We start from the raw sequence: 19,522 nt of genomic DNA, 5'->3' as shown, positions 1-19,522 counted from the left end.
TCATGTTATGCTGAAAAAAAGAAATTAGAGAACTTAAGTTTTCCAGAACCTTCCAAATACCTGAACATATACAAGTTGTGTGATTACTGGTGAATCCAACTTCCTCAAAATCTCAGAAATCCAACATTTGAAGAAGTCTGCTTAACATTTCTCAATCACTACTTTGTAGAAAACCACTAGCTCACCTCCATGCATTGCATCAATGCGGATCTTCAGTTGGCCTGGCCCAGTCAGCAAACTCTTAATGGCATTAAAGTCAAAGATTGTCCGAAGGAGGTTGAGATAGATATCCACAGGGTCCACGATCTCCACTGACATCAGAGAAACAAAGCGGGTGTCAATGACCATATCCAGGAAAAAGACTTAGAAGTGTAAAGACTGTGACTATCCTAATTGCATGAACTTCTGACCACAGTTCTGACCTGTGTTACCTGGAAAGTACAGGGTCCTTTTGTAGATAAAATCACAAATTGAGGTATACTCAAGATGCTACAAACTTTTCAGATGATCAATGGGTAAAAATAATATCAAATTATAAATTCTTCTTTACAAGTGAAAAATTAACCACAAGAATAATTTAAGATAAAAATGTACTCTGTCACCAGTACCCTCACCTTCTTGACACCATCTCTCTTCCTCAAAATGCACATGTATCATTGTTAACAGGCATCTTGGCATATCCAGTTGCCTTTCCTATGGGGGTTAGCCAAAGAATGACTCAGCTGGTGTGAAACAAATAACAGAGTGACCTCAGTAATGACCCCTATTTTCCAAATGCCTTTGTGCCCATCAGATTCAAGTGCAGAATTAATTATGAAAGTTATATTCCTGAGTTTGCAGGAAATGTTTTTTGTACCCAATCTAGTAGCCGATTTTTCAGGTAAATGACAAATATCTGAAAGTCCTCATTAAACACAAATGCTTTCCAGTGTCTGGCACCATCCAATGACCAGGAATTCAGAACAAGTCTTTTCCACTTATTTGACATCTGAAAAACCCAGAATGCATCGTATTTTCCACACTCAGCATCAGCATATAATTATCATAAAATACTTTCTAAAAGCAATAAATACCTGACTCTTGAGGAACTAAAATTTTACCCAAGAGTCTTGCTTTTTAAATTTGTAGTTAAAATATAAAACACAGATATATTGCTTTTCTATTTTTTCAAATACATACCACTTGGGAGCCCTGAAATGCGTAAATCTGACTGGAGATGTTACCAATCCACCTTCAATAATTTTCAGGACAATCAGATACAATATTTAATGGATAAGATTTTAACATATGATATAAAATTTTCCCTTCATATGGTCAAATACACACCTAAAAATTCTTTCCTTTACATTTATATCAAAGTATGTTTGTCCATTCAAATTTAATGTAATACTTTAAGGAACAAGACATGTTTTTATTATCTTTTGAAATGAGGAGGATATTAATCTAGAAAACAATTAAACATTAATCTCCATGAACTATATACCTAAAATGGCTAACATGGTCAAATTGTATGCTATGTAAATTTTATGTAATATCTATTTTGCCAAAATAAAAATTTATCCATAAAATAAAATGTTATACCCTGAGTATTTCAGAAGTTTTACTCACTCAATAAAATAGGATGGCATTTTTGGCAATTTCACTCTGATTATTTAATTCTTAAACCACTTTTCTAAAGGCATTTGGTATTTACAACAGCTAACACATAGTACCAAACAGAAATATGAAAACAAGGAAACCAGCAGTTCTTGAAAATTCAGTTTATATCTGATAGTTCATGCTCTTGACACATTAAGGTGATACTCCAAAGGCTAATTTGCTTCCAATTAACTCAAGCCTTCAATGCTTGAAACAGCAAGAATGTAGTGCACAAATGATTTCAAAAGATTATCTACAAATGCTCTTGGGGCCAGGGAATCCTTCACACACACCCTATTAGCAACAGCACTTTAGAAAAGTCAGCCAACTCACAATATGGCTGCAGCAATGAGCTCAAATCTGAGCTCACCAAAGACTTGGAACTCTTGGACAACTATAATAAACATTGTGACAATACCAAAAATAAATAAATAAACTTCCTCCCAATGGTAATACCCAATACTTCTCAGTCATCTGATAGTCCAGTCCTTCCAAACATATGTAGTCAAGCATATTCAAACCATTTTGTTTAGTATAACATATCCCTTGTCCTCAGTAGTCTAGACATTCCATGTGTGTGCACACCTGTCCATGTATTTACTCCTAACTAGATTAATAAAAACAGGCACTGTTGCTTACAGTACATATCACAATGCTTCAATAAATTTCTGTTCACTAGCTGAGCAAACCATTGACTCAAAAATTTTTAAGAAACATTTTATAACATTGGCCCAACAACCATTGACTCAAAAATTTTTAAGAAACATTTTATAACATTAGCCCAACACAATAGCCCCCTGGACCATCCATTTTAAACTTTTCTCTGTCTCTAAAATATTGAGAGAGCATGAACTAATAATTTTATCTTTTCAGCCAAGTTAAATGACATACAAAGATAGCATCTTAACACAAACTGTATTCAATCTTGTAAGGTCACTAAAAGAATAAACATGTTAGTTCTGATGCTATTTAAATGCTTTCTGGGTAAAAGCAATAGGACAAAACAGAAGCAGAAAATAATATACACACATGGTATTAATGTTAATATATGGTTCAAAATTAATTAAATAATGGGTTTTGTTTGGAGTACTTCAGAAGTTTTATTCATTTATTCACTCTGTTATATATTATTTATTTATTTCATTATGATTCTTGAATTCTTAAACCACTTGCATAAATACATTTGGGAATTAGTGAATTTCTTTGTCAAATCTCCTAATTATGCTTGGTACAGAGTAGGTGTGATCAGTAATTGTGCGTTAAATTAGGCTGAACAGCATGATTCTAGCTTGCAAAAGAAATTTGTGGCTCTCATAGGAAATTTAATGACCCCATTGACTTGTTTGTTCTCTTCTTAAGTATCTAAGATATTCAAGCACCTTTGCCCTAATTGCTTAGAAATCCAAAGGTAACTTTTAGCAAGTCATTATCTTTTCCAGGAATGACATGATGAAGTCAACTATAGAACTTTTCCTACATATAAAACAAAAGAATTCGGGAAGTGATTTTTCAAAGCATCCAATTCTGGATACGTTGGCTGATCACGTCTCTCCATACTACATACAGTTTCCACATGTTTATCCATAGTCACCTTTTAGATTGATACTTCAATAATTTTCATGAGTCCACTCGCCTATAGAACCCCTGATCACCAACTAGGAGAGCCCCACTCTACCCATGCAACACCTAGACTCTAAAGTATGAACCCCACTTGGAAGGCACTCCCATCCATGGGGCTTTTCTGACTTCTTTAAAATATATGTAATCTCTATATTACCTCTGAATGGTTTAAATTTGTTCTCCAGGTCAAATTCTTGTCTTCCTAGTCGAGACAGGTCAATTCGAAGATCAGGACATATGGCATACTCCTCAATTGTTTTGCTGATCTGATAGATTTTGTCTGAGACAACATCTGGTGCAGGACCTATAATTTGAACATCCAAAACCCATTTTTTTTAAGTCTCAGGAATTTCAATCAGAAAAATATTATCATCCTCCACCAAGATGGCGAAAGATTCATTTGGTCTCTAAACAATGAACAATCATTCACAGTTCAATTATCCTGAGTGTTTCTTATCCTGCATGCACTCACAATAGAGGGAATTTGGTCAGCCTCACCTGCTGTATACAGACCAATAACCCACATGTTTGTTTGTTTTAATCCACTTCTAGGCAATGATATATCTGCTCTAAAAATAGTTTCACACCTGCTAGGGAGACCCAGTTATGTAATCAGCTTTATTCAGGATATGAGACATAAACAGGATATGCATTTGACACAAGTGAGGGATCCCAGATTCAAACCACAGCTTCGCAAGTCCACCTAGAGAAAGAAAATCTGATTTCTACTCTCAGCTCTCCCACCTAGTTGATGTATGAGCTTAACCAGGTAAATCTTTTTTCCCAAGTCACACTCTCTAGTCACACCTCAGCAGGTCCAGTAGACAATTAAGGAGTGAAAGACCTTAAATGCATCATACATGGGATCAATAGTTGTTCTCCCCTTGATTTTCTTATTTTTAATATTCATATCTTTTTAAATAATTTTTTAGTTATAGATGAACACAATACTTTTATTTTATTTATTTATTTTTATATGGTGCTGAGGATCGAACCCAGTGCCTCACACTTGCTAGGCAAGTGCTCTACCACTGAGCTACAACCTCAGCCCTACATATCTTAATGTAAGCCTCTAAAGGTATTTTTTGCAAGAGGGCTGGGAATAAAAAAAAGCACATTGAAATATCTAATATATAAAAGAAATAGTTTTATATATGAAACTTATTACTTACCAAGTAACTTATTATGATTTTCTACTAAACAGAAATTATTTCTTACTTTGTTTTTTATGTGCTATCCAATGCAACAACCACTAGCCATATTTAGCTATTGAGCACTTGAAGTGTGGCTCATCAAACGGAGATGTGCTGCAGTTACAAAATGCACACCAAAATTTTAAGAACTCAGGCTGGAGTTGTGACTCAGTGGTAAAGCACTTGCCTAGCAAGTGTGAGGCACTGGGTTCAATCCTCAACACCACATAATAAATGAATGAATGAATAAATGAATTTTTAAAACATAATAGTTTGCATTTATAAGTTTATATTTATAACAAGTTGAAATAATATTTATCATATAGCACATTAAATAAAATATACTATTAATTTCACTTATTCTATTTTATACTTTTGAATGTGGCTACTAGAAAATTTAAAATTATGTAATTTTATAATATAATGTAATTCATAATATATTTATTTTGGACAATGCTGTCTTTGAGTACAGCCTCATTACTATCTCCTAAAAAAATGTCCATAAAAAGGCATGGCAATGGACAGCCTCATAAAATGCACCAACAATTACCTCCTTGCATAGAAAAAGTGAAAACCTCAAATAAATAAATATTGCCCTTCTCCTTCATTCCTTATCATTTTTTACCCTTCACAAACTTAAAAAGTAAGTAGTCCTTGCATATTTTATGTTTGCCAGATGTATGAATATGCCCCTGCACCCTCTTTGCCGGCAGTATCACATCATGATCTCTGGTTGTGTCTATCAATTTTAAGAAGTCTCTGAGCTTTAATATCAAAACACAGTGGTTCTAGCAGGCTACATGATTGTCTGTGATGCCACTCAACCATCCATGTTGAAAATCTCATCATTCACCAACAACTTCTGAACTCCTTGGCAACTTCCAAGCTCCTTAACACTGTCCACTCCAATGACTTTCCTCTTCACTTTACTTTAAACACTGCTGGGCACAAGCATAACTTAACTGTTTTTTCTCTCTTAAAATCCTTCTTGTGAAAATATCAATTTTAAACCTCTTCAGTCCACAAATTCTTTATCATCTGTTCACCTGACTCCTGACTCATTCCTCACTCCCACACTGAAGGCTGTTGTCACTTGATCAATCTCAGGCCCTCAGCCAATTCTAGTTTGACTGGACTCTTGATCCAGAGGGGACTCTGTGGTCCACCATTTGAGCCCTGCCTTTATTAGCATCAGAGCTCAAGGCAACAAGTATGGAAACTTACATAGAACACATTTCATAATTTATATGGAATTTAGGACTCAAAAAAGCAGAGGAAGAATGATTAGCCTCATTTTCCAAATGGAGACTCAGAAATTGGAAAAGATGACATGACTTAGTGAAGGTCATATGACAGAGGCTGCGTTTGAATCCTGAGAATCTGATGTTAGCTCAGACACTTGTCACCATACTTGCCATCTTGATGCTCGGCCGCTCCCTTGATGCCTTTTGCCAGTCTTGGCACACTACCATCATCTGCCCCTGCTACCCTTCCCAGACTCCCAGGCACTGTAGGAAGTTGTGAAGTTACACAAACTGGGTTTCTGGAAGTACGAGACTGCTTACCAGGATCCTCACAACTTCTTAAGACTCCTCAACAAATTTCTCAGAGTATTTTTACAAAATATCATCATTTATCCCAAGTTCCTTCTCTGTTCTTGCCCCCTTATCTTGACAATGAGCCTTTTTTTATAATTTGTTAGGCCAACTTATTCTGCACTCTTTAAAACTACATCTGTACCCATTTTTTGCCACCTTCTTCATAAGTCCTCTGCCTGCCTGGAGTCTAGGTTTTAAACTAACTCCACAACTTATTCTGTGCTATTGGTCAAGGACTTTTTAAGCTTTCAATTCCCCAGTTACTTCATCAGTTTGTTATGGGAATTCAATGGAACAACATGAAAAGTGCTGAGCATGGTTACTGGCCCACTGTAAGTGTTCAAAACATTGGCATTTTTTCATGGTTTCCATTTATCCTCCACTTAAAAACATGCTTAGAATGGTCCTACCTCTAAATATATTTTAAAAGACACATCATCCAAATATGTCCCATTTCCCTGTGTCTATTAATGATGCAGACAATTGGTTTTTTACCCACTAGATTTATTTGCATAACACACAATACTATAGTAAAATCCAATTAAATCTCCCTATGTCATTAGGAAGGTAGTTTCATGAATGATGCCAATACATGTGAACATGAAGAATTAAATGTTAAAGCCTAGAACTTAGGTTTAAAATCATTTGTCTGTCCCTGAGGAACAGTATGACCTTCCACAGCAACACAGCCTCTCAGGACTACAATTACATCTGTAAAATGAAAGGAACAGTCTAGATGACATTCAGAGTGTATTCCAACTTTAAAATCCAAAGGCCTTCCATTATCAGATAAGCATCAACTATCTGCTATTTCACTGTGTTAAACAGTGCAGGAGGCAGGCAACCAACCAAATGGGTTCAAGAGCCCAATATGTCACTTCCTTATTTCATCATATTGGGCACCTCACTAGATTTTCTTGAGCCAATTCCTCTCTTCCTTGCTCATCTACCATCAGAGGGTCCTGGTAAGACTATGATAATAGAAAAGGAAAGAAGTCATGCTTGTGGAATATTCTGAGTCACATACCTCCATTGGCAACATTAAACTTCACTCCAAACTCTCCCCCTGGTCCTCCAGGACAGTGGCTAGCTGTTAGAATGATCCCACCAGCTGCCTTGATCTTCCTGATAATGCAGGAAACTGCAGGAGTTGATAAGATGCCATTCTGGCCAATAATCAGTCGTCCAATCTAAACCATTCATAAAAAAGAAAAAAAATCAATCCAAGTTGCATGGAATTGAAGGCATTCAATAAGAAAGTGTCCAAGACTCTGTTAACATACAATCAATTACTTAGCCAAAGGAACTGGGCTTTAGGAAAGGGCTTTAGGTTGGGGAGGGTCAGGGGTAGAGAGAACTTTTGGCATTGTCCAGAGTCTCCTAGACCATTTGGGACACTCAAACCTAGTAGTCCATTGTTAGTCTATAAATAGGATATGGCTCATTGAGCTTAGTAGTTTGAAACATCTGCTTCTGATAACCAAGGGATTCACTGGAACCATAAAAGTTCTTAGTTTGTTCCTGACTCAGAAACTATGCACATGAACATGCTAGAAATTACAAGGACAAAGAAAGGGAGTACTTGCTCCCTTCCCCTGCTTCCTGGGCCTCTGAGCAAGCTCACACAGCAGGGGCCCTGGATGACAGCACTCATATCCTCAGCATATTAAACTGTACTCATCAGGGAAACCACTCTCCTGAAGGCAGGGATTCTATTTCTGCCACTATGTGACAACATGGGCTGGGGACACAGAAGAAATTATCAAGTCACACTAAGTAGAGACCTGGAAGTCATCCCTGGGTGCAGTCAGACTACTTCTAGAACTACAAGACTGGCTTTTTAAAAGATCAGAAGCACAGATCTGAAGAGCATTATTCACTACACTTTTTTTTTAAAACAGGGCTCAGAAACCCAGTCCAATGGTTCTCAAAGATTTTTTCAAAACAGAATAATTTTGAAGCTTAAAAAAAAAAAAAAGTACTCAGACTGAATTCCAGATTAATTAAATCACAGTCTCTTGGAGTAAGATCCAGATATTAGTTGTTTTTAAAGCTCCACAGGTAATTCCAATGTACTACCAGGCTTGTGAGCAGGCTTGTGTGACATGCAGGACCTGCAGGGTAAGCACCACCAGCAAGACTGATAGAAATGCAGAACCTCGAGGCACATCCAAGACCTACTGAAGAAGAAATATGCAGTTCAACAAGATCCCTCCTCTTCTCCCAGATAATTCATTTGAGGAGTACTGATGTAGCCTATAAGCCAGGGTAAGCTGTGTCTTCTAGCTCAACAGCAAAGCTATCCTAGGGTCAATATTTCCAGTCATATATATATATATATATATATATATATATATATATATATATATATATATATGTCAGTAGAATGGAATATGGAAAAGAAGAGCCTCCAACATGGCCCCCAGTGGTCCTTGTCCTCTGGCATTCAGGCCTCTGTACATTCCTTGGATGATCAGTGTAATACTGTAAGAGCTGATAACTTTATTGCTTCCAAGGTGACACCACAGGTGATATTGACACTTCCACCTTGCTCTCTTGGACTGCTCATTCTGGAAGAGGCCACCCATCATGTCATGAAGCACTGAAAGAGCCCTGTGGAGAGGATTCTGTGGAGAGGGACCCAGGCTCCCACCTACAGCTGGGACCAACTTGCCATCTATACCACTGGGGCATCTTGTAGATGACCTTGTAGGCCCCATCAATTCTTCATATGACAGAAACCTTACCAACACTAGACTATGAACTTTTGAGCATCCTCAAGACAAATCAACTCATCTCCTTTCTCATTGAAACTGAAAGAGAATAAATATGTGTTGCAGCCAGGCACATTGACATTCGCCTGTAATCCCAGTGACTCAAGAGGCAACACAGGAGGGTCACAAGTTCAAGGCAAGCTTCAGCAACTTAGCAAGACCCTCAGCAACTTAGAGAGATCCTGTCTCAAAATAAAAAATAAAAATGGCTGGGGATGTAGCTCAGTGGTGAAGTGCTTAGGGATTCAAAACCCAGTACTCCCCCAACCCCAACCAAAATACATATTACTGTTAGAAGCCACTAAGTTTTGTAGTGATTTCTTAAACAATAACCAATAACTAGTACCAAGCAATGAGCAAAGGAATCAAAAAGTAACTCCCAGTTTTCACCAGCTACCAGGTTGTAGGTATGGGCCAGTAGAAAAGATGGCATTTTGTAGTAACTAGGATAGACAGAGAGAAGTGAAGACACAAAGAGGGGGTCAAGACAGAGGCAGAGATTGGAGTGATGTGGCCACAAACCTGGGAAGTCAAGGAATGCTGATTGCCACCAGAAGGTAGAAAAGCCATGATACAGATTCTCCCCTGGAACCTCAGGGAATGTGGCCCTGCCAGCACCCTCATTTCAACCTAAGGTCCCCAGAGCTGTGAGAGCATAAATTTCTGTTCTTGTGAGACACCAAGTCATGGTAATTTGTTATGGTTGCCCTAGGAAATTAATACAAAATCTGTAATCTAACCCAAAATCTGTATTCATTTCCTAAGACTGTCATAACTGATTGCCATAAACTTGGTGGGTAAGATAACAAAAATAATCCATTGAAGTTTTGAAGAGCAGAGTCCAAAATTAAGGTATCAGCAGAGCCACGCATCCTCTGAAGGCTCCAGGGGAGGATCCTCTTGGCTTCTTTCAATTTCTGTTATCTCCATGCACTGATGGCTTCGTGGCCACATCACTCCTCTCTCTGCCTCTGTCTTCACATCATATTCTCCTGTGTGTGTCTAGGTCTTCTCTTGTGTCAATCTTCCTTCTCTCAATCAGTCCAAGATAAATGTCATGAGAAAAAGCATAGTTTTCAAGATTTAGTAATTGATAAAGGATATGGAATTTTTGGAGTCCTTGCTATTTAAATGCAAATCCCTCCATTAGAAGTAAAAGGCCTTGATATGACTCTTCGTTCTACCTCTGACCAAGCAAGAACCATTTCCCTTCCTTGGGGCTCCAGAAAAACCTCAGAGGTGGTCAAGAAGGGATAAGGTAGTGAAAATTCACTTAAGATGAGACTCTATAAAGAAAAACTCTTTGTAAAATTGAACATAACACAGATGATGCTACTCTTTTCACAAACCCCACAGCCCCAACAATTAAAAAATTATTTTTGAGGTAGTCGATTCTCTAACCACCATTTCACTTTCTGAAAAAGTCCTAGAAATGCTATGCTCTGTCAAAGTAGCAGACTGCTACCTTTCAAGGAAAAGTTGGTCTACTTATATAACCTGTTTTGGTTTTGTTTACAGCAATGAAACAGGCAGCATTTGACTTTTATTCCTGAGTGATCCCAGACCACAGCCCAGAGAAAGCAAACAATGGCATTCTGCTGTCCCCTGGCTGCACCTGCCACAACACAGGGTCTGGATTGGGCTGGAAGATGGGCAACCCCAGCCAGCCCTGCAGAAGGGGTACTCACCTGGAGGGACATCACTGCCACTGAAGAACATTTCCTTAGTTCCCACTTGAAAAGGGAGCAAGGTGGTCCCTAATCCCCTGTCACTTACATATATAAGAAGCATACAGGTTCAGATACCACAGATAGACACCTCAACACTTTGACATGGACCCTGCAGACACATATGCATCACCCATGCCTTCCAGATCCACAGAAAGCCTGAACTTGCTCCTAACCTGTCATGACTTTAAATGGGAAGGAGGACACAGTAGAAGGTAGTATTACCACCATTTTCCTCATGCAGTTCCTTATGATCTATTCTTCTAACCTGACGCCAGTGCCTCTCATAGTCCTCAAATATCACCTACTAAAATCATTTTCTCTTCCAGTGTAGGGGCATGGCAGGTCCTGAGGGAATCAGTATGCCCAGCCACATGCCAAAGCCCAGTGTCTGAGAAAGTGAAAACAAGATCTGAAAGCTTTCTCCCGAGCAAAATGAAATTATTCCTTTATATCATGTACTACATACAGCTAATTTAAAAAAAATTAAATTTGTTTTTAGTTGTAGATGGACACAATATCTTTATTTTGTTTATTTATTTTCATGTGGTGCTGAGGATCAAACCCAGTGTCTCACACATGTGAGGCAAGCACTCTGCCACTGAACCACAATCCCAGCCCCTAATTTTTAAAATTATTTTGTTTCTGTTGACTCCCTTTTTTCGGAACGTTAACAACTACTCTTCTAAATTAAATTTAGTAAGAGTTCAATTTTCAATTTGTTCAAATTAAAGCCCTAGAGAGCAAAGATTTACAATAGAAACCCTCTTGCTAACACCTCAGTCTAACACCTCAGGGAAAAAAACCACAATTTCAACTCTCTGTTGTCCTTCCCCAGTAACAGGACACCCGTAAAAGCTGGATTGTTTTCATGTGTGAATTCTCTTACACAAGATGGCCCTTTTAGCTTTAAATAAGTCACTCTTTTTAAAAAAAAAAAAAAAAGGAAAAGGTAAGTATGACATTCCTTAGTATCATTGGTTTACTGGGTCATATCCCTCTAATGGAATCATGTCCCCGTAATGAGATCATATCCCACAGTGAATCTGGGAGAGTGAAGAGAACAATAAACAGAATCAGTCTTGATGGTTCACAGATAGTGTTCCACAGGACCACACAGGCTCCACCATGTCCACCTACGAAGTGCTATGGAGAGCCAGATACATGAGATGCCTGTTTCCTGCAGTCTCAGTTTAAAACCCAAACACCGAATGGAAGCCCCAAACCAAGCTGCCATGGATTACAGGGCTTACTCTCTCAGTCCCAACTGTCCCATAGGGGTGCCGTCCTCAAAGATTGTTGCACATGGACAAGTGGAAGATGGCAAAGTAGAATTTTGAGAAATAACAGACTCAAGACCAGGCACGGATGTGGTTATCCAAACACCAAGGGACTTCTCCATTTGCACATGGATGATTGTGCTGTTATATGCTTTCTTACATGGAGAACAGATGAGAGCAACAGAGCTCATCCTCAGCTTCCTGTAGCCCTGGAAGTCTTTAAAAACACTCAGGGGCTGGAGGGAGGGCTCAGAGTTCATTTGAACCAAACCAACATGGATTTCACATGTGATTCCCAATATCTGAACAAGTGCAGAACACTGACAGACATTTACAAGTCTGGCCCAGTTCTGTTCCTCAATCAGTCCACCCCAGATCTGAAGATTTCATTAAAAGATGAGGAAATCTAACTTTGCTCAGCTGAAAAATAAAGTAAAAATTGGAAGCTCTGTCCATCCTAGTAAATAGATAATTCAGTGCTTGGAAAATTCTGTGAAATCTTTGCCTTATTAAGGTAGAGGGCCTGACTCAGTAAAACAGGAAAAAGGCTTTGCTCGCTGCTATTTCATGAGACAATAACTCCAGTGGGACCCCAGGATAAGAAAGGCAAATGTTCCTTGTGTTTGCCTGGTCAGGAGAGCAGAGCTAAGTGCCCTGAGGCAAGATGGTATCCAATGGAAAAGGATAAAACCTGATGTTGCTACCTACTGCCTGTGTGATGCTGGACATGATCCTGAAGTCCTCTGTATTTTGTTGTCTGAAAACCCTGAAAGATCACTTGATGGAGGGTGAAAGGAAGTAACATAGCCAAGTCCAGTTCACAGTGTCCAGCGCCCAACAATTTCTTAGAACATTTCGCTTGCCTTCTTTTCTGGTATGGTTTATTCATAGCGATTGTTGTTTTATTAACTTGGAATGCTATTATTAACTAAGTGAATGTGTGTTCTTGCTTGAACAATTATAAAGTACACATAAGAAGAAAATAAAGCCAATCCTACCACCTAAAGATGTCCACTATTATCACCTCTCTGTATAACCTTTGTCTATGTGCCTTGGTATTCATTTGTTCCATTTATTTATTTGTATATTTTATAGAAAAGATTATTGTGTAGCCTACATTGTACACTTAATATGTCTAGCCCTTCCCTTATGTCTTCTTGTGACACTGAATGACATGATTTTAATGACTATATAATCATCCAAATGATATGTGCTATCATTGATTCATCAACATAAAAGTGTTCTTCTACCTCAAATATTTATGTGTAAAACTAGAAAGTGTTTGAGGACTAACCTTACACTATAGTATAAATTAAACTGGATGTCCTTTGCCAATAATTAACCAGCAAATCACTACATAACTTCCGTTGTCTTTCTTCTTTAAGCCACCAAACCTACTAAAAAGTTGCTGAGGCCCAGTAACATGACACTAATAAAAGCTGAATTGTTTTCATGTGTGAATTCTTTTAGATAAGATTCCTCTTTGATTATTTTTTAGCTTTAAGTAAGTCACTTTTGGGGGGCTTGGGTTGTGGCTCAGTGGTAGAGAGCTCACGTAGCATGTGCGAGACCCTGGGTTCAACCCTCAGCACCACATAAAAATAAACAAGTAAAATAAAGGTATTGTATCCAACTACAATCGGAAAATAAATATTTAAAAATAATAAGTCACTTTTTAAGAAAGGAAAAGGTAAGTATGACATTTCTCAATATTATTGGTTTTACTGGGTCATATCCCATGGCAGGGAGGGAGTGAGAGGCCCATATCCGCATATTCTTCCTGACCAGAGCCTTCTTCATTGTCCCCGTCTATGCCTCTGACTGGCATTTGTATGTACAAGGCCTGCTAATTTTTCAATGCCATTGAGCTCACTGCACAAAGCTGCTTTTGCAAAACAGATCCCTGACTAGAATTGTCAGACTTACACTGTTTATAGTATATTGCTCTTGCTTCATCCAACTCAGCATGATTTCTGTTTTATGTTCTAGAAGCAAAGATCATTAGGGAGTCTTATCAGTTCTATGTAGTCTTCAAACATTTCAGACACTTGGGACTCCGCTCTAGTCTCTTTTTAAATATATCCAGGGAAGAAAATATAGCTTTGTGGGGCCTGGGGAAGGAAGCCAGAGTCCTGTGCATACACATATGCTACTTGATAAACTAAATGCCACCTTTACAAATGATGGAAATTATATGTGTATATAAGATAATATTTGGGGAATACACATATGCACACCCAAAGCAACAACAGAACCTCAGGACCTTTAGCACCCTCGCAGGAAGAATATGTACATCCACATTATAGGTAGCGCATATATGTGGATTTTTTTTTTTAAATCTCTTTAGAACAGTATGTTTTTCTGAGTAATGGTCATATCCAATTAAAATACATTTATATAAATTTCTAAATAAATCCCATCAGACCAGCTTCTGTCTGGTCAGGAAATAAGAGCTGCCCATTTGTTAAGTGCCCCCACCCCTTATACTAAGTTCCAGTGACCTACAGACCTTTGGCAATCATAGATTTACAACTCAGCAAGATTCAACAGTTTATTGTTATTTATGACGGCCAAGCTGGGTCTTCCAATTTGCATCTGTCACTTTACATTTGAGAGATCCTGTCCAAAAAAAGATTATGCCTCCTAACCAAATACTCAGCAGGGCTGCAGGAACAGGCCCCCTGACAAACATCCTGACAAAACGCTTGAAAGCCAAGTGAGCTCCCACAGCTGTGCATTTTCAGACCATTCAGCAGATTAGCGTGGAGTCTCTGAGCCTCTGCGCAGCCTCTTCCTCTCAGTAATCTCTCACATGGCCCAGTCCATTAGGACTGGAAATCCTCATGAAATGAGCAGATTAAGATCTGGCTTCAGTAAGGGGCAGCGGGCAGGCCTGGGGGCGGGAGGGGCCAGAGCCTCAGAAAGGTTTAAGGTGCAAAAGCACCCATGGACTTGGCTCAGTCATCCCAGGAGATCAGGCACACACCACGCTAAAGCCCTCACTTTAGAGAAGTTAATGTCTGCATGGCAGCAGCTGCTTCTACCTCAAGGGCCACAGGAGGGTGGGTACGAGTGTGCATGTGCACACGGGGGCCGGGGATCATGCTTCCAGCAGTCGGCACCCCAGCCTTTGCCAACAACTCCGAGAAATGCCAAGTGTCCAGAGGAAGCTGCACCAAAGCAACTGTGATCACCACCGTGAAAGGCGCCTCCTGGCTAGAAAAGCTACGAAGACTGAAAAACACACACATCCTTCTTTTATTTTAATCAGAATAAAATATTTTGGTAATAATTGTGTTATGTAGATATATAAACATAATTCTTAATAATCCACTACTTCATTTAATCCTCCCAACAACTGTGGAAAATATAGGGGCAAGTATTATTTCCCTAATTTTTTTAAATGGGCAAACAAACCCTGAAAGATAAGGTCTCACTATGTGATCCTGGCTGGTCTCCAACTCATGGACTCCGGGATCCTCCTGCCTCAAACTTCTCAGTAGCTAGGACTATAGGCTAATACCACCATGCTATCTTATCATTTCTCATTGGTTTGTTTAATTACGAATAAATTATGCATGTACATGAATGTTTCAATCAAGTGTTTGAAATAATAAGGAAAATGATTCTCTTTCCAAGACCTCCCCCACCTGCCCTGCCGCCATACACACACACACACAATCACAGTTGACTGCTTAGAGTATGTTCTTCCAACACTATTTTCCATGCCTGTGTTATATATACAAAAATGGGATCATGCTACACACCACATTCTACTTAATGCTTTCATTTGTGTTGCCTAACAAGCTATCACTCACATCTTTCTCATATCACATACATATCTAATTCCTTTGTCTATAGATTTTAATGGTATTCATTGTGTGATTGTGTCAATTATTTATCTGCTCTCCACTAGTGAACATCTAGATTGTTTCTGGGGTTTTTTCTTAGCCAAATGCTGCAGTTGGCTTGTTTATATAGATTTGCATATTTGTACTAGACAATCTACAGGATAGATTCTTAGATAAGAGATCCCCAGTTGTTGGACAAGTACTCTATTAATTTAGATACATACTGTCAAGTTGCCCTATCAAAAAGTTGTATCTTTTTAACTTTCATCAATGGTGTTACAAATACAATTTTCCAATAACCATACCAATTCTGGGTATTTTCAATTAAAAAAATGGTCTGTTTTATTTATATTTATCTGGTAATTAATGAGGTTGATCAACTTTTCATCTGTTTGAATTTTCTTATTTATTTGGTAGAGGTCTTTATGTATTGTAGAAAAAAGCCATTTGTTGTAAAATCTCCTTCCACTGTTTTGTGAAATCTTTTGTCATATAGAATCAACTCTGGTCCTCTGGTTTCAGATTTTTTTTCTTTCTTTTAGAGATCTCTAAATGCAAAATTAGATGCTCCTAGTTAAAAACCACTCTTATTAGAGGAAAATAATACAAAGGCAATAATTAAATATCATATTTGTGCAAAATAACTTCTTAGTACAGAATTAGAAAGAGAAAGGAAAAGTCAAAAACATCCATGACTTCAGGCCAAGAAACAGAACTTCTTTGGAGGTTGAATGTTCCTGAAAATGTTCTCTTCATATAAATATAGACATTATTCATGATACCATTACTGAATGGTCTCACTAAAAAATATATAAAGGATAAAAGACATTTAAAGACTCGGAGAATGTAGATTTTCATTTCAACAAATTTTATATATGTTCTAGATACCCTCTTATTCATAACTGAGTTAAATCAGATAAAAGGACCTAAAACTTTCCCTTTGGCTATGCAAGTGTAAGCAGCAGCAGTATACTGGCAAAATCTTTGAGTATTTTCAAATTAACTCTCAAGGCATTGTGTTGCATGACACTGAAGCCCTAGCTTTCTACCTTCAGTTTTAAATTTTTAAAATCCCTGGTCCATTCAGACCTATTTTTCCCTGCCTATTTGTTCCAAATAATCTTGTTCATAGTCCACACCGTGTTTCTTCACAGAAGAATGTGCAATGCTGATGGAACTGCAAATTGGTGCAACCACTCTGGAAAGCAGCACAGAGATTCCTCAGAAAACTTGGATAGAACCACCATTTAACCCAGTTATCCCATTCCTCGGTCTATATCCAAAGGACTTAAAATCAGCACACTACAGTGATGCAGCCACATCAATGTTTATAGCAGCTCAATTCACAATAACTAAACTATGGAACCATCCAAGGTGTCCTTCAACAGATGAATGGATAAAGAATATATGAGATATATATATATGAGAGAATATTATTCGTCCTTAAATGGCATTTGCCAGTAAATATCATGCTAAGTGAAATAAGCCAGTTTCTAAGAACCAAAGTCCTAATGTTTTCTCTGATGTGCAGATGCTAATTCATAATAATAGGGGCAGGGCTAGGAAAGAACAGAGGGACTTTGGAATAGACAGAGAGGAGTGAAGGGAGGGGAGGGGGTTCGGGGTAGGACTGATAGTAAAATGATTTGGGTATTATTACCCTATGTGCATATATGATTGTATGACCAGGGTAATTCTATATTATGTACAATCAAAAGAATGAGAAGTTATACTCCATTTATGTTGATGTGTCAAAATGCATTCTACTGTCATGTATAACTAATTAAGACAAATTAAAAAAAAAAAAGAAGAATGTGCAAGACCCAAAAAATGAGAATTAAAATTGATGAATCCAATACCTATGCCTGAACTTCTCCCAAAAGTGGGTTCCGACTTCTAATCCTCAAGTCTGTATAGGAAATAGCAAACTTCCAGAGTTCACAAAGGGCCCAAAGTGAACAGATGTTTTATTAAAAAAAAAAAAAAAAAGGAAAGAAAGAAAGAAAGAAGAAAAATTCTTAGGATAAGTTTCACACATAATGTTGCTTGTGTGTATCTGCCTTTTCAATAAACATCATTATGTTTTATCACAAGATTTAATAAAGCAGCTTAGTTAAAAATGCCATCTGGGTCTCTGAACACATTAAACAAAGCTTAAAATAACTACCCCAGCAACTGGGAGAGCCCAGCTGTTCTCAAAAGCTCTCCCACTCCTTTGACTTCCCCATAAAAAGAGTAAATGAAGACTAAGGCTAAAAGTATCAAGAATGCACTGGTCTGAACAGGAGAGGGATGGAGTCAAGGGCTGTCTAAAGTTTGCTGTTGTTCACATTATAGATTTTCTAGTTCCATGGCTCAGGGACAACAGTTCTGCAAGGAGAGTAAAGTAAAGAAATGGAAGACTCTTTAGGGTTTACTAAAGTATCACAAACCTGCCCTTTCTGATGTCTAGACATTGTAGCTCATTACGTCCTCCTATTCTGTAGTGAACACCAGCAGAAATATAGCACAATCACCACCCAGTTCTTTTTTCCCTCCTAGAGACAAGTCTCCAGCAACCCAATCCCAGATTTCTAGATCCATTCCAGGAAAAATGACCTAGGTGTTGAAGTACAGGTTTCCCTCTCTCGCTTCCCTCTTCTACTCTCCCAACATCCACCTACCACCTCTTAGCTTCATTCTAAATCTGGGCCCCTTATCTTTGGAGCCACACCAAGATTTTACCCCAGATGGGTACAGTAAATGCCAAATCAAGAGTACTCTCATTCTTTGGAGCAACTAGCTTTTCGTGGCCAGTTGAATCAAATACAACTCATGCAAGCATCTGTCTGGAGGGCATTCCCAAGTCCCCCATCTAACTTCACCTTCCTGTGGTTCTGCTCTTACCTCTAGATTTCACTGACATTGATAAGTTCTTGAAACTGTAAGTTGCACTGTTAGCTTTTATTATCATTGCTGACTATCATGTGGTCAGTACTGTACATGGCTCATCAACAATATAGATTTTTCTTTGGCTAAAACTTGCAACAGAGCTAAACCTTGCAACAGAACTGTAAGTTGTTTGCCAAAGAGCACATTCAGTCTTCATTCAATACATACAGTCAAATCATAATTATCTGAGTTATATTCAGTTGTCAATACTCCTTTGTCTTTATTGTGTTATAGATGTTACAAAGTTCTTTTGCTTATAGTGCTTCATTTGATTCCCTGAATAATTCAGCGATGCTGTCATACCAAACTCATAGATGAAGAAACAAGTGGTTTCTAGGTATGTCAAGAGGTTAAAGCATCTGTCCTCCAGTTTGCATGGCAGAACAAGAGAAAAGTCAGCCCTCTGACTGCTGCTACAGGGCTTTTTTTTTTTTTTACCATGCCTATTACCTTCAAGGCTGAAGGCAAAAGAGTCTGGTTACCACATGAAGAAATCTGGTTTGGACTTGCCAAATGTGTGTTGATAGTGTTTGGTGATCTACCTTACTTAACTTATGGTTGCTTTTGATTTTAACAGTCTACCTTCAGTTTTTAAAACAAGCATACAAACAAGTTTTATATGCTCAGTTACAGAGCTGTGCTGACTGGTAGAGTAGCTACTAACTAGTGGCTATTTAAATTTCTGTCTTATTTTATTAAAATTAGGTGAATGCAAAACCCACTTCTTTAGTCATGCCAGGTACTGCAAGTGTTCAGAGTCTTTGGTGGCTAGTGGGTAGGACCATGCAGATAATAGAACATTTGCGTCATCAGAGAAAGTTCTGTTGGACAGTAATGTTACAGAATGTCATCTTCAGAGAAAGAAGACTTTAGGAAAAGTAAGAAACATCTTGAGGCAAATGTGCTATTA

The 19,522-nt window shown here is 38.2% G+C and overlaps 1 protein-coding gene across 1 annotated transcript in view; it reads right to left on the bottom strand.

The window, feature by feature from the left end:
- Positions 1 to 19,522, bottom strand: part of Pgm5 (phosphoglucomutase 5) — a 164,638-nt gene that overhangs the window by 139,575 nt on the left and 5,541 nt on the right. Inside the window, exons 2-4 of the mRNA XM_076846040.2 lie at positions 7,077 to 7,239; positions 3,416 to 3,562; positions 186 to 311 (exon numbers count right to left, since the gene is read on the bottom strand). Coding sequence (XP_076702155.1) covers positions 186 to 311; positions 3,416 to 3,562; positions 7,077 to 7,239 — 436 coding nt within the window. The remainder of the gene's footprint in view (positions 1 to 185; positions 312 to 3,415; positions 3,563 to 7,076; positions 7,240 to 19,522) is intronic.

The sequence above is a fragment of the Callospermophilus lateralis genome, chromosome 2 (genome assembly GCF_048772815.1).
Source record: "Callospermophilus lateralis isolate mCalLat2 chromosome 2, mCalLat2.hap1, whole genome shotgun sequence".
Lineage (NCBI taxonomy): Eukaryota > Metazoa > Chordata > Mammalia > Rodentia > Sciuridae > Callospermophilus > Callospermophilus lateralis.
Note: the sequence above shows the minus strand (reverse complement) of the source record. Positions and strands in the feature narration are given on the sequence as shown.